We start from the raw sequence: 14,617 nt of genomic DNA, 5'->3' as shown, positions 1-14,617 counted from the left end.
CATTCCGGTTCATGCATTTTTCCCTCCTCCATACTTCCCCCCGTTGCAAAGGGCCGGCTGTTGGCACGCGGGTGGTGGGGCTGATGGCGGTGACCCCGACCCCAGCTCTCTGCTGACCAGGAATTGCTCTTGGCACTGGGCAGCCTTTAACTCTGCAGCAGCTGTCGGGAGCCAGAGGCCGGATCCTGTAGGGCCCAGTTGTGTTCTTTGCGTGGGGCCTGGGGTCATCCATCCTGCAGCCAGGGGTAGCAAAGGCAGTGGTGCCTCAAGGCTGATGGCCTTTTTCTTGCTCTAATAAAAGTCCCTTATTTACAGCCTGCTTGCCATACATCACAATTGTTGGGAAGCAGGAACACCATTTGCTTGACCCTACCACGTTCCCAGTGGGTGGTGTGCAGGGTCTTGGAGTGGCCAGACTAAGAGCATCGGGACTCCAGCACAGAGGGCCGGGTCACTGTGAGCAGCTCACAAGGAGCGATGGTCCCACAGGTGGGTGCTGGTGGCGCTGTCGCACCCTGCCCTGTGGGTGGAGAGACCCCCGGGCATGGCACAGGGACTGAGCGGGAGCCTCTGTTGGTTGTTGGACATACCTGATGGCAGCTGTGTTGGCGTTGGCTGTTGTGTGCTGTCTGAAAAGAGGGAGGTGAGGCCCTGGCACTGCTGCCCAGGGAACAGTGGGTGCCCCATTGCTGGAGGTGCCCAAGGCCGGGTTGGATGGGGCCCTGGGCCCTGATCTGGTGGGTGGCACCCAGCCCACGGCAGGGGCGTGGAACTGGGGGGGCTTTAAGATCCTTTCCAACCCAATCGTTCTGTGATTCAGAACCCCATAAGGTGGGATGTGGGAGCAGGGCCTGGCAGGACTCACTTCCCACCAGTGAGGGCCAGATAGCTTCCACTGCTCCAGCCTTGCAACATCTCCCCATCACTGGCAGAAACAGCCCCGGGCTGGGAGCGAGCTACTTGGGGGACTCTAGAGGCAGAAGGAATGCGCAGAGCTCCCCACATCGCCCTGCCCGCAGCCTCGTGCCCTCTCCAGCTGCTGAGCTAAAGCCTGAAGAATCCAAGCAGCTCTACTTGGAGAAATGATGGTTATACATAGCAAATGATGGTTATACGTAGCAAAAATACCCAGCACGGCCTTCAGTGTGAGGGCGCAGGGCCAGCTCTGGTGCGCCCCTTCAGCTGGGGTTGTTTGCCACCCACTGCCCTCCCATGCCACCTGCTGCACAGTGCCCGGCCAGCCCTCGGCCCAGCGACGTGCCACAATGCACCAGGCACTTCGTAGAAACATCAAGGTTTATTGACTTGAACAACTGCTACTTCAGTAGCAGCATTTCCTGCTCAGAGGGTGGTGGTGTGTATTATTTTTATTTTCTCCTAAGGTACTTTAAAATGGGGGGAAAAAAAAAAAGAAAAAAAGAAGATTAAATGCGCTTATGGTACTGAAACAACAGTCGAATTCATTACAAGAGGGCCCCCCCCACTGTAATCCCTTCACACGTGAACGGCACAGGCTGGAGTCAGGGAAGCTGCACCCATGACACAGAGGAAGACCAGGGATGGCAGAGCCGCACCATCGGGCACACTGGTCCCCACACAGCAGCCGTGAGTTCCCCCCCCCCCCCAGCCAGGACGCGGCCTCGCTGTGCTCTGCTCCGGGCCAAAGGCATTGGAGCTGCGGGCGGATGCGAGCTTCCTGCCCGGCCCTGTGGCACGTGCTGTTTCCTATGGCAGGGCAGAGCCGTGTGGCCCGCAGCACCCTGGAAGACTGGGCCCTTCACTGTGGCTGGTTTTTGTCTCTGGGACGCTGAGCAGACAGAAGGGTCAGGAAGAGGCAGCGAGGAAGATAAGCCAACTAATGTAATGCTAAAGCGGTAACTTGAAGCTGGGGGGGTTAATATTTACTGTTGGAACTACAGGAGTTGAGCTGAGAACACAGTGTGCGGCTCCACTGTTTGAGAAATGCGCTGGCTATCGGGCACTGAAGGCTGCTGATGAAAGAGAGTGCTGAAACACAGGGAGGGGACAACAACGCCTACAAACCGAAATGTGTACAGCTGCAAAATGCACATAAGAGCCGGAATCCCGCTGCTATCTGTGATGGACGGAGGAACTGAACCATTCACAGGGAGACTTTTGCCAAGCAGGGGTGGACGTGGAGCTGGAAGGTGCAGCGGCGCTCTGGCTGACGTGGTGGGAGTGGTTTGAATGCAGGTGAGCAAAGGGCAGCAACCCAGTGGCAGGAGGGGTAGGACTGTTGCGTCTGCTGCAGGGCTCAGCACATCCCTTCCTCCTCCACATGAATGTAACAAAAAGGGCAAGAACCGTTTACAGGACGCCTTTCAAATGGAAACACATCATGGGAAAGGAAAAATCATGCAGCATCCCCAAATGGAATGGGAGCAGCATTACAGCACGGGCGGGCGGTGCCGTCTGACTGCACCACCCAGGCAGATCCATCAGCTTGTTGAACCGTCTGCAAAACTGAAAACAAAGCTCTCCTCCCGATTAGTGTTAATTTGTTGAAAGTTTCCAGCCGCTTTCAAAATGTGCCTTTGCAGGAATCACACACCCCCAACCCATCACCCCAAGGGCCCCATCATAGGAATCTGCTCCTGATCACTGCTAGAGTCATGGTTTATCTTCAGAAATGCTTTACTTTTTCCTTCTTATTCTTCTTCCTCTTCCTCCTCTTCCTCCTCCTCCTCCTCTTCCTCATCATCATCTTCATCGTGGCAGTGTGTGATTTCCTGAGGTGCCTGGGGGAAGAGGTTGGGCGGTTTGATCTCACTGATGGAGCGGGTCAGCTGGTGCCGCTTGTAGTCAGAATCTTTAAAATCCACCGAGGTGCGATTGCGCGTGGCCATGGGCGACTCCTTCTCGTTGATGTCAACGTGTGTGTGCTCTACCGTGGACTCGTGTGGCATCTAAACGTGTAAGAGAGAAAGGAGATGGTGAGGCGACCAGAGCACAAGCCCCAGGACACGACCCCCCAGCCCACGGTGCACCGAACACCACCCCGTCCTCCCCGTGCTGCCAGCTCATGGGAGTGCTCCCCAGTGTCTGCAACTCACCAGGACGTGGGCGGCTCTGAAGAGGTAGCTGAAGGGGTAGTAAAGGAGGTTGATGAAGGAGGCTGCATAGAGGTCGGCATAGCGCATCACCTGGCTGGCAAACAACGTCTGCCGAGAGCCGCTGCGGAAGAGGCTCCCCATCATCCCGTAGCACATGTCCATGTCGTGGGTCACTTTCTACAAGCAAAGGGTGAGTTAAATCCTGGCCTGGGCACACAGCAGCACAGAGCCGACCCAGCCTCAACATCACTGAAGGCTGGGGGCTACGTGAAGCCTGCAAGGATCTGTGAGGCTCTGCGTGCTCTTATCCCGAGGCATCAAAGCACAGCCGGGCCCCAGCTAACAGAGGGGAAGGCAGCAGCGGCACCAGGGCCAGCACCTGCCCCAGGCTGGGACCTCGTACGCAGGGCTGGCTGAACCAGAAGCTACGGTCCCTTCAGGCACACATCAGCACCCTGCTCTGCAGCAGTGAGCACTGTAAGCTGGTGCTACGTACGTGAGGAAGGAGACCCTATTCCAGACCAGGCTGCCTTTCAGGAGTGCCAGTGACACCAGTGAGCTGGGAAGCTCCTCCGTTTGCGTCCACAGACAGAGCGGCTTTGCCAAGCCTGCCGTGCCCACCCAAAGGCAGAGCAAAGCATTTCAGGGCTGAGCAGTGGGTCGGGTTGTCAAGCCCTTTGGGATCCAAAAGGATGAAAAGGGATTTTTATGATTGGTACCTTAATGCGTCTCTGGATGGAGCTGATGTCAGGGCGTTCATTGCTGCTACTGTCCAGATGCCTAGTTACAGGCGAGAAGGTAAATACACGCTGTGAAAAGCCTTTCAGAACCAGATGTTGTGGGATGGGGGCTTAGGGAGGGAGGCTGGTCTGGAGGGGAAGGTTGGTCTCAGGGGCAGAACCCAGGCCTAAGGCAAAGCTCTGGCAGCATTGCCGCCAACCCAACCCCAAGGGTTCGTCAGAGCCGCGCATTAGCTGTCGCTAGGCTGGGAGAGGCAGCAGGACACTTGTCAGTGTTTGAACACTCACTTGTATAACTCGGCCAGGAAGATGTCCAGGCTCTGCAACTCTTCAAAAAGGGCTGGATAATCCGGAAAAGAAAGGGGGAAAAAGTAAGTTTAACTTTGAAATGAAAGGGATGAAAGCAAATGCACCATCCCGCCCACTCCCTGTGCATGGCTGTGGTGGGGCACTCCATCAAGTAATGTGGTATGTCACAGCCACTGTGCAGGGAGAGCACAGGGTTCGTTTGTGCTCTATGCCACCAGCAGAGCTCTGGGCTTGGTTTATGGTTGTCACTTTAGTTTTGGAGGCTGAACATTCACCGCCCTCACAGAAACCTTCCAACCAACCACGGGGCAATGTGCATAACCCCCAGACAGACTCACACCAGCAGGCAAATCTGGGAGAACAGCAGAAGGGCTAAAGGATAGGAAACAGCACTTGGGCAGCAGAGGAAGGAGGAGGAGGAGGAGGAGGAAGGAAGAGGAAGCGCCTGGTAAGCAGGGATTCCCTGCAGATGGGAGAGCAGTCACGGCTCGGGTGGTACAGCGACAATAACCTGGCTCTCTTGTCAGATACTTTTTACCAGAGAAACCATGGCTCTACACAGACAGAGGGAGAGGAGTTTTGGGGACAAGGTTACACATAAGGAACAGCTCAACCTCAACCAGCAGCAGCTTCTCCCCTGGACAAGTCGAGGCTGGGGTGATCGCAGGCAAGTGACCTGGGATCCTGTGAGCAACCCAGCTGCTGCATCAACACCCCATCCCAGGGGCAAAGGGCCAAAGGAGGGAGTGGGAGAAAAGGTGTCAAGATGGGGTGATCTCTCCCCTCTGCCACTCTGCTGACCGCTTTTGTCAGTCCAGACGTGTAGCTCCTGCGCCAACTCGGGGATCACCAGGAAGGTCCTCCAGCCCTGGCGCTTCTTGGATTTGAGGATGTCTCCGAAGATGTGGTCTCCGATGTACAGAATATCCTTCCCTTTAGCCCCCAGCAGGTCGCAGACTGTGTCTGAAGAGCCTGAGACAAAGAACAGACTGCCTCAGAATGGGGAGCTAAAGGGAAATGCAGGGCTCCATTCTGAGGACCAGGGTTAGGGATGCAGCTGCTTCATTTTCCTCCCAGAAATCTCCAACTGAGAAACTCAACAGGGCACTGCACACTCACCTTCCCTTGCAATATATACACACCTCCATACAAATGTAGCAGCAGAGGGACCTTGCAGCCTCCCAGCCACGTAACAGAGATGGAGCCCTGGGCATCATGGACAGCCCTCTGCTGCCTTTCCCTGGTGCATCCACTCTGTGCAGCATTCTCAGCTGTCCTCGCTGCTGCCATCAGGGCCAGCTGCAGCTCTCCCTACTCCCAGCCCCGCAGTGGCATTTCCCAGGCCCTCCCTGGCAAGGATGGGAAGGGCATTGAGGAACAGGTCCCTTTCCCTTTCTTCTCAGCACTGGGTAGCAATAGTGATAGAGAGTTTCTGGTGCAGAAGGCACAGAATGATGTGTTTCGGGAAACGCAGCCCTGCCTAGAGCCAGGTACAACACCCAGCCACCTGCACGAGTCTTCATGAGTAGATGAAGGCTACCAGGACATGTCAGAGCCCTTCACAGGACAAGAAGTGTTCCACCTCACCTCCCGAATACACGATGCCGTGCTGCAGTGGGCCAGTGTAGGTACCAATCTTCAGCTTCCCGGTCACCTGAAGAAGGAGATACTGCATTAGTAAAGAACAGCTGATGCTCTTGGGTTTTTTCCATCCTACTCTTTCTTTACTCTCTGTTTCTAGGGCAGGTCCAGCCTAAATACCGCACTGCCTGTTCCCACTAAGAGACCCCATATGAGCCCCTCCAGCCCTTGAGGTGCCGTCCGTATAGTGCTCACCGTGTCCACCTGCCGCAACACAGTGCCTTCCCCAAAGAAGAGGGGTTTCCGTGCATCCACCAGGATCAGGTCAAAGTAGGACTGCCATGGCCGGTGGGCACTCCCAGGCTGCAAAAGCAAAAACAAACCCTAGAGCTGGGCACCCCATAAACAACCACAGGGCATTTAACTGGAGTGTCACTGCCCACAGCCATACTCTTTCTACACGGCTGGTCCATCAAACGCACCCATTCTCGCAGTTCGTGCCTCTGTGGCATGACCCTGGGTTGCCATCTCCTAAAGCACTCATTTGTGGCAAAGCCATCCCAACCCAGCCCAGCGGTGAGAACTGAGGAAGAAAGAACTGCACTGAACAGCCACGTCGCAGCACAGCTGTCCAGCAGAGATGCACTAAACTGCCACTGTTTCTGAATGTGACAAATGTGATTTCATGGCTTCAGCCTTACAAGGACACACTGGTAAACTTGCCAAGAGCTGGAAAATGCCTGGACCCTATTCCACAGAGCACAGCTCCAAACCACAGCCCTGCCTGACAAACACCGGGAGTGATTTCCCATGTTCTGAAAATTCTCCCTTGGTCTTCTACTTTCAGAGCACAGTGTGGAAACTTTTGAATATGAGATGGTCTCCTAATGAGAGATGGAGAAAGCAGTGTAAATTCAGCTCCCGAGCCTCCCTCCAAAAGTTTCAGGGCTGAGCTTCATCCTCAGGACACCAAGTAATGCATGGCAAACTTTTGGAACTCCCACAGCAGAGGCACAACTAGGCCACAAAAGATTCTGCTGCTTTATACAACCCTTTCCTTCCCACCAAGATATTTTTAACATAACATTGTACAAGATTAGTAAGAAATCTGGCTGTAAAACACCACAGCTAAAATGCGTTAACACTAAAATAATGTTATCACTAACACAGATTATTGTTTGAGACTAGATGATGCCTCTTTTCTCTTTGTTATATTGTATTTGCTTTGATCCTATTCAAATAGGGCACTAAACAGCAAGCGTATTTTAACCAGATTAAAGCAACTAATCCCATGCAGCTGATGAAGCAGGATTAAAATGCTTTCCAGCTACACAGATAATTAGGCACATCAACTCCTTTTGGAACTGCAGTCTAGAAACCACATACCTTTGGTCCGTGTGGAAAGTCAAACAAGTAAGTCATAATTTTCTGAAAGACAGAAAGTATTCAAAGATGTATTGTTTATGTAGTTAATCAAAACACGCTTTTCTGCTTTTGTCTTTTCAGGCTACAAAACTTTATTTTCAGCATGTACAGGAAAGCCAGCCTAAGATTTGGAGACAGAATGAATGGACTGACTTTAAAGTGAAAGGAAATAAAACAACTGTTTTTATAAGAATCTGCACATTGCTTCAGCTGTATCTTGCAGTGCTTTACAATGGCATGTGATTCTTTGGTTTAGCACTGTGGCAACATCCTGACATTCAGCCAGCAGCACAGCACACAGCCTGCTCTGGCTCCTGGCCCTCTCCAGGAGCATGGGTTTGGTGACCTCTCCCTACTAAGAACTGTCTCACTTAGAAGAGCAGATTATCACTTTCTCTTTCACCCTCTTAATTGCTGAGGAACAGAGGCACCAAGCGACTTAAGCCAGGCCCGTACCAGGTCAGTAACAGAGCCAGGATATAACAGAGAAGTCTCACCACCTAATTGGCATTCACCACTAAATCATCCCAGTTCAGAAAGCACCCAGCTCCCCACCAGACGCTGTCCTGCCAAATCCCATACAGTGAGTGGCTGCCTTTTGTTTATTCCATTACATACCAATACACCAGTTCACGCAGCACTTACATCTGTATATTTATAGTCGCTATTTGTCACAAGAAACACCTTCCCAACTTCGTTCATGCGGCTGAGCAGCAGTGGCAGCTTCCCCTGCAAGTCAGAGGACAGAGCAGTCAGACACAGTGACAGAGATACACCAAAGCACAGCTCAGCTGTGATCCCAGCAGATGAAACAAGGAAAACACTGCTGCCACTACCCTGCAGCCTCAGGTCCCCTCCCGAAGCGGGCCCACAGGAGGTGAAATCTGAGCTCGTATGAGCCACGAGTTGAAGTGTATTATCATTCCAACCTCAAATTAGGGAGAATTTATTCCCGGAGCTATTTTTATTGAATCGTAAATCTTAGCGTCGTTACCAGAAGAGCTGATTACCTCACGGGACGGTTTCCTAAGAATTTTGCAGGCATGTAACTAGAAACAAGGTTAACTGCTTTAAAGTGGTAATCCACCAACAAAGGAGGAACTCACAGAGGTCATTTAAAGCGAGGAATAATTATAAAACGATGGGTCCACACGGGCCCTGCACACTGCAGAAGGCAAAAGTAAGGGAACCACCGGAGCTTAGATGTGCTGAACACATACTTTGGGGCTTATCAAAGGACTGGGCACTGGCGAGTCTCTCAGGATCTTCCCCTCAATCTCTCATTGTAAAAGGTGTGTAATGCTTTTGCTGGATGGTGAAGGAGTACTTCTGTTTTAACAATGCTCGTTTGTTACTTTTAAAAAGAGGTCTGCAGCAGAGGATTGCTTGGGCAGAGAAAATGTACATGGGCAAGGGAACACAGCTGCTTTCAGCACCAAAAGAAACAACATAAGCCTTGCCAGCATATCCACCTATGTCCCATGATAACATTTCCTCTGGCTTTTATATTTTACGTAAAAAACGCGCGCGTGGATACGAAATCACGTGGATCACTGGCTCGGAATAAAGGCTGCGTCCGAACTTTCCACTTTGTCTTTGGTTATTACAATAGAAATCACAGCGTTATCTGTTTTGTGATGTAGTAAAGCAAATCAGCGTATTTACTTCTTGCCTGCTTACTCAGTACAGAATGTCACGTAGCACAAGTGAAGCAACTTCACACTTACATCTTTCACCACGTACTTTTCCAGATTCTCAAGGGTCTTTTCCTTGAGCGATCCCTGAAATAGAAACAACAGAATCCAGTGAGGTGATGGAAACTTATGATGTAAGAGACATCAAAGTAATGCCAACTTTCACACTTCAAAATGCTGTGAAAGTACAAACCAGGGCGAATCTGAACCAGTGACTCTAGAGATGAGAGGCTTTGAGTAGCAGGGACCATCACAAACTCTGTGATCCATCGATTCCCTCACCATGGTAAATAATCCACTTCAACAGCATTTTAACCCTTTCAGAAGGGAATACAATAGAAACAAACAAAAAATAGATTTGCCATAGCAAACGACAGTCAACGACCTGTCTCCAACACTGACCATAATGGCCAACTCCAACATGTATCATATAACATTGCACAAGGAAAGAAAAACAGATCCCCGACTTCTGCATGACTCAAACAACCACAAGCACAACTGTGAGCAGAGATCTCCCACGACAGTTCCCCATCCCACCCCAACAGACCTCTTGAATGAGGAAGAACAAGAAAATCAGGTCCTGAATGAGGTGTTAATGCTCACAAAATCTACATTCTAAATTTGCACGCAAGTGTGCTGAAAAATGACTTCCTCTCTGATGAATTCTCTATTTGATGCTGATACCTTTTAGACAACGTAAGATAGTGCCGATGTGCTATATTTACAATAAAATCGCTATTTTAAAAATCAAGACAATGTGCAAGTTGTGAACTGTAAGCGCAAATATCCTCATGGCATCACATTCTAAAACCCACAAATTACAGCAAGGAAACAGAATCTAGGCACACCAAAAAGAAATACGAAGCCAGCAGAGAAATACTGCAGTGCCAGAGACCTTGACTTACTTGCATAAAACTGCAGTTTACTATTTGCTCACTAGGTGGCAAAGCAAGGCTCTTGCCCAAAAGTGGAATATCTAAACTGAAGAGTTATAAACCAGTCCCTCTAACTCATTTATGACTACAGATGTATCGAGGAGTTCTTGCAGTCACCTTGTAATGAACCCAGTCAACAGCATCTCTGACATCTTGGAACATACTCCTGAATGACATGAAGAGGTCTCCATCTTTAAATCCTGTTTCACAGCTGTGGAGAGAAAGAGGAGAGGTTGCAGTGGCCAGTTGCAGGGTTCAAAACGTATGGAGCATTTTTATCTTACCACACTCATTTGTTATTGACTCCTTTACTGCAGCAATTATATACTACCTGACTAAAACTTTCCACTCACACAATATGCAAAAATGACCCATCACATAAGTCAGCTGCACAGTAGCACTCCGACTTGCAGCTTGTTTTTATGTTTGTATTTTTGAAAGCTAGGAAAATACTTACATTGTTGAAATAGCCGTTTAAACTACACTGAATATCTGAATATTTCACTTTTGATTATGCAAAATCCTCAATTATAACTTGTGGTAACTAACTGAGGAAATGTAGCCTTTCAGTTACCTGCTCAAACGTGGATCCAAAGGACATGGGTTGAAAATGAGCTGCCTTGTGATTGTAATCACTCTTTAATATGTATGTGGTCTTAGAAACTGGCCCAAATACCAGTGTCAGCCAGTACAGTGACACTGGTATGCCCTATGAAGGAGACCCACATAACCAGTCTCGGCTGCACACAAAGAGCATCGCATCAGCACGAAATTCTCTTAACATCAGAAGAATAAGAGGCCTGAATGTTTCCCCACCGAAACCACTTGAGTGGTCTCCAGTGATACTAACAGCAGCTGCATCTGTATTATATATATTGCATTGCATAATAACTCTCTTACAGTATTATCAGCACACCTAACCGGAAGGAACACATACCTAGTGTACCGGTCACAATTAGTAAAGAAATCCACGAGGCAAGCCAACAGGTAGGTCTCTGCAAAGAAACAAAGCAAGACTTTAGAACAAGGAGAACACCAAGAAGCCAGCTATATCTGGGCCCTGTGCCTGAAAGAAGAAAGTTCATGCAAAAACAAATAAATCAAACAGCTGAGTAAGACATTAGCAAAGCTTTACAGGCTTCAAAGACACAGGAACAGTCACACGGGACTCACCTGGTAGATTGAACAACGTGTTCAGAATGTAAAACCTATCTGTGTCATCCCTCTGGATAAATTTGTTCGGATATTGATCCCGTGTTTCAGGCCTGAGAACAGATAAGGTGGAGAAGAATGAAGCCACAAAACATACTGAGCATACGATATGCTGACCTGCAGAACATGGGTATAGTAGGGCCCATTAGCAAGTAGTATCTCTGTGCTTTAACCAACACCTAGCTTTCCTACGTGCACCAGCAAAACAGCACCCACTGCAGATCGCAGTCACTGCACTAGCTGCGGCTGCACCAGGCACAGAGCCCTCATCCTGAGTCAGCAAAGGAGCCAAGCCTCCAGAGGGAAACTGTGGTCAGGAGTCCACAACTCGACCTTAAGCCCCATGCTGCTGGCTATGGGTATGCCTTACATCATCTGCACTTTCATTGTTTGCTTATCTTAAACTTTCCCCCACTTTCCATGTGCTGTTAAACACCCCTCCGAGCAGCTTCCCCGAGGGCAGTGCAGGGCTGCGCTGCAGGAGCCTTGCCTGGGGCCCACTGCAATTAACCAGCAGGGTGGTGATGACTAAAGTCACTCAATTGTTCTTGTTTCCTTCATTTCTGGAGCTTCTGAAGATCACCTTTGACTCGAGGAGAACTCTGTAAGTTCTTTTATAAAATGTTGATCTCCCGCTGCAGGGACTTACAGGCCTGCAATGACAGGCTCAGCACCTTGAGGCCCTGGAGCTGGCCTGTGCTTGCCTTCCATCCCTCCGCCTTGCAGGTAGGAGGGGATTTGCTGGGATACATCAGGCATGCAGCACTGCAGCCCCCTCTGCTTCCCAAAGCACCTTTTCTGGGGCACAAGGAAAGCAAGCAGATGCGGAAGGGTGCAGGAAATGGCACACGATGCATCACAGAATTATAGAATCTATGGCTTTGAAGGGACCTCTGGAGATCAGCAGAGGTTCCTTACAGCAGGTGGAGCAGGAAAGTATCCAGGCAGGTCTTGAAGAAAGAATTCTGGCTGCCTCTGACCTTGGGCCCTTGAATTTTCTTAGACGCAGCATCAGAAGTCTTCACAAGTCCTTATGCAACGGATGCCCTACAGATCACATTAAGTCAAAAAGAGCAGTCAAGAGTAAGCACTCACCCTCTGAGGAAATTAAAGCCATGTGCACACACCAGGAGGTTTCCATAGGCATCAACTTTCAGCAGGTTTCCATAGTGGGTATCAAACACCAGGCCTCTGTTAAGAAAGCGATTAAAGATATGAAGCAGCGAGCAGTGAAAGCAGCGACCATTTCAACAGCAGTTCTTTCCAACCCAGCTCTAGAGCAGCAGGCTTGCATGGCGTGGGGCACCAGACTAGAGTTGCTGTTTTTATGCAGATCGGTGCTCGCTGTACGTTTTACCTGGCTGCAGGGTATGCAACAACAAAGCCCTGCATTGCCAGGGTAAAAGGTACAGCTGATCTGCTCTGCACAGACTTGAAAGTGGAGCCGTTTAACCTGGCACAGGCTTAGCTGTGCATTTACCAGGACCTCTTTACAGGGTCACGAATCTGACACCTGCGCTTGTGGTCACTGACAGCTCTGCTGGGAGTTGGGATAAGGGAATTTCTCCCCTCTTGTTCATGTCTCTGTCACAGACAGAGCCAGATGGGGCATGTAAGTATGGCACAGAATGCTTGGGACACTTTTTCCAAGTCCAGCAAAACTCTGTCTCGCTTATTTAGCATCTTGCACCTGGAGAAAGCAGCCTTCCCATACAGACACCCTTTCTGGCCTTTCTCTGGGATGAACGGGAGGGATGTAAGGAGTCTTCATGACAGGCTCATAACGTTTTGTTATGGATATGGGAGCACACAGCACCAGTTTCAGTGTAAATCACGCGGGCAGGAAGGAAGGAGGCTGCCAGACTAAAACTGGAGCACCAAGCCTCTGCTCCAGTCTTTTGTAAAAAAAGCCCCAGAGGAGCCAAAAGCAAAATCCAGCAAAGGCACAAGTGGAAATGGCTTCAAGGCACGGAGTTAGGTTAAAAGCCTTCTTTAAAACAAGCCATGTCCTTTTAACTTCTGCTACTAACAGACAAAATGTAAGAGTTCAGTAACTTTGCACCACTAACTTCGCTTTCCACGTTTGATTCATCTAGACAAGTGGATTGGATCAGTCTCACTTTTATTGCTGGTTAACAACAGTTTAATTTTTCAGGATGACTTATGCACCAGGACGCTGCCGCGTCTGATTTGACAAAATCAAAGGAAAACACATTAATTCATTAAGATAATTACAGAAAAATGTTCTGAGACTTTCTGGCCTCATGGACATTAGTGGCTCCTTCTTCCCAAGCTTTGATTTTGATTTTGTTCCAGGTCCCATTGTGTCTCTGCTGTCTTTGCTTTGAAAGTTATTTTTGGACCACGACTTCAGCAGCCTCTCCCGCTCTCCTCCTCCTTACTAGCATGGACTTCAGTGTGCAAAGGCCTTCCACCTACCAGAGGAGTCCATTCCCTTCCCCACGAACTGTGGGCAGCCACAGGCTTCAAAGGCACAACGCCGAACACCTGGCCTCAGTGCGTCACCTCTGAATGTAACAGAACAAATAATCAAGGCCTCGAGCAGGCTGGGTTGGTATCTGTTAGTCATTTACCTGGTAGGGAATGCAGGATCATACACAAAATTGAGCAGCTCATGAGGGTATCCAATGGAAACTAATCTTTCTACGGTCAGGTCAAATCCAAGAGATTCGTATTCAGGGGATTTATACACTGTACCAAGACGAGATTTCAGTTAGAAAATTTGCACACAGCTAGGGGATTAAACAAGAAGGCAGTTACAAGCCACATTCCCATTCGCCCTCCTCCCTCCTCCACATTACACAGATGCACAAACACTCCCTCTTCCACCTGCTCGGATCAGGTTTGGTTTGCTGCGATTTCGCAAAGCTGGTGAAGAAACCAATACATTTTGGGAGCACATGTATTTGTGGTTAGAAAGCCTGAAATTCATTGCTGCTGTGCTACTGGATACAATCCCAAAGCTCAGAATTGTCTTCAGATTTCATCTCAGGGGAATTTATGTTTGCTGCAGACTAAGTTAGCTTGAAGGTAGAGCTGTCAACTTAACATACGGTTTGTTTGTTAATAATACCATATGGTACTGTACAAATCTGCTAGCTATTACTCTTGTGCACCAAAATGCTACTCTTTTAGGCAAGCTCGCTGCTCCCACGTTTCCCACAAGCCGCTCATCTGTGACACACACCTTAGCTCAATGCAAAATGAATGACTCGTTCAACCAAGTCATTCCTACCTTCAGGACTGTCTTCTTCCTGCACATGACCTTCCCCTGCACTGCAAACGTTACTAGTTAATTAGATCATTAAACGAACATTTAGAAGGAAATTGCTGTGCCTCGGTGACAGACGGAAATCATTGTGTTTCTATGACAGTGTGCTGACATTTGTTGCGTGACACTGTCTTAAATTTGTTCTAAGATATAACGCGGTCAAATAAAACCCTCTACTTCAATGAGGGCTAGTGGGGGTCCAGTGGGTCCAGCTGTGTCTCAAATTCTTGAATATCTTGTATTTTACTCAGCTAAGTTTGAAAACCTGTCAGTAAGCTCTTTAGAAGACAGGCTGCCTTTCCCAAGAGGTAGCTCACACATCTGTGGGCATCACAATGCCTATCAATGCGCATTG

At 49.3% G+C, this 14,617-nt stretch overlaps 1 protein-coding gene across 4 annotated transcripts in view; it reads right to left on the bottom strand.

Moving 5' to 3' along the window:
• NT5C2 (5'-nucleotidase, cytosolic II) overlaps nucleotides 1,279-14,617 on the bottom strand; it is a 54,970-nt gene continuing 41,631 nt past the window's right edge. For 2 of the 4 annotated variants that reach the window (XM_021400429.1, XM_021400430.1), the window contains exons 3-17: nucleotides 13,565-13,682; nucleotides 12,066-12,161; nucleotides 10,932-11,023; nucleotides 10,696-10,753; nucleotides 9,876-9,969; nucleotides 8,857-8,910; nucleotides 7,775-7,858; nucleotides 7,091-7,132; nucleotides 5,960-6,067; nucleotides 5,711-5,777; nucleotides 4,925-5,095; nucleotides 4,103-4,154; nucleotides 3,794-3,854; nucleotides 3,075-3,251; nucleotides 1,279-2,927 (exon numbers count right to left, since the gene is read on the bottom strand). In XM_021400429.1, coding sequence (XP_021256104.1) covers nucleotides 2,670-2,927; nucleotides 3,075-3,251; nucleotides 3,794-3,854; nucleotides 4,103-4,154; nucleotides 4,925-5,095; nucleotides 5,711-5,777; nucleotides 5,960-6,067; nucleotides 7,091-7,132; nucleotides 7,775-7,858; nucleotides 8,857-8,910; nucleotides 9,876-9,969; nucleotides 10,696-10,753; nucleotides 10,932-11,023; nucleotides 12,066-12,161; nucleotides 13,565-13,682 — 1,532 coding nt within the window. In that variant the 3' untranslated portion in view covers nucleotides 1,279-2,669. Of the gene's footprint in view, nucleotides 2,928-3,074; nucleotides 3,252-3,793; nucleotides 3,855-4,102; nucleotides 4,155-4,924; nucleotides 5,096-5,710; nucleotides 5,778-5,959; nucleotides 6,068-7,090; nucleotides 7,133-7,774; nucleotides 7,859-8,856; nucleotides 8,911-9,875; nucleotides 9,970-10,695; nucleotides 10,754-10,931; nucleotides 11,024-12,065; nucleotides 12,162-13,409; nucleotides 13,499-13,564; nucleotides 13,683-14,617 lie in introns of all 4 variants that reach the window. The other 2 variants (XM_021400433.1, XM_021400431.1) reach the window with 2 other exon arrangements.

Source organism: Numida meleagris, chromosome 5 (genome assembly GCF_002078875.1).
Source record: "Numida meleagris isolate 19003 breed g44 Domestic line chromosome 5, NumMel1.0, whole genome shotgun sequence".
In the NCBI taxonomy this organism is placed as follows: Eukaryota; Metazoa; Chordata; class Aves; order Galliformes; family Numididae; genus Numida; species Numida meleagris.
This window is presented reverse-complemented; position numbering and strand designations above follow the sequence as displayed.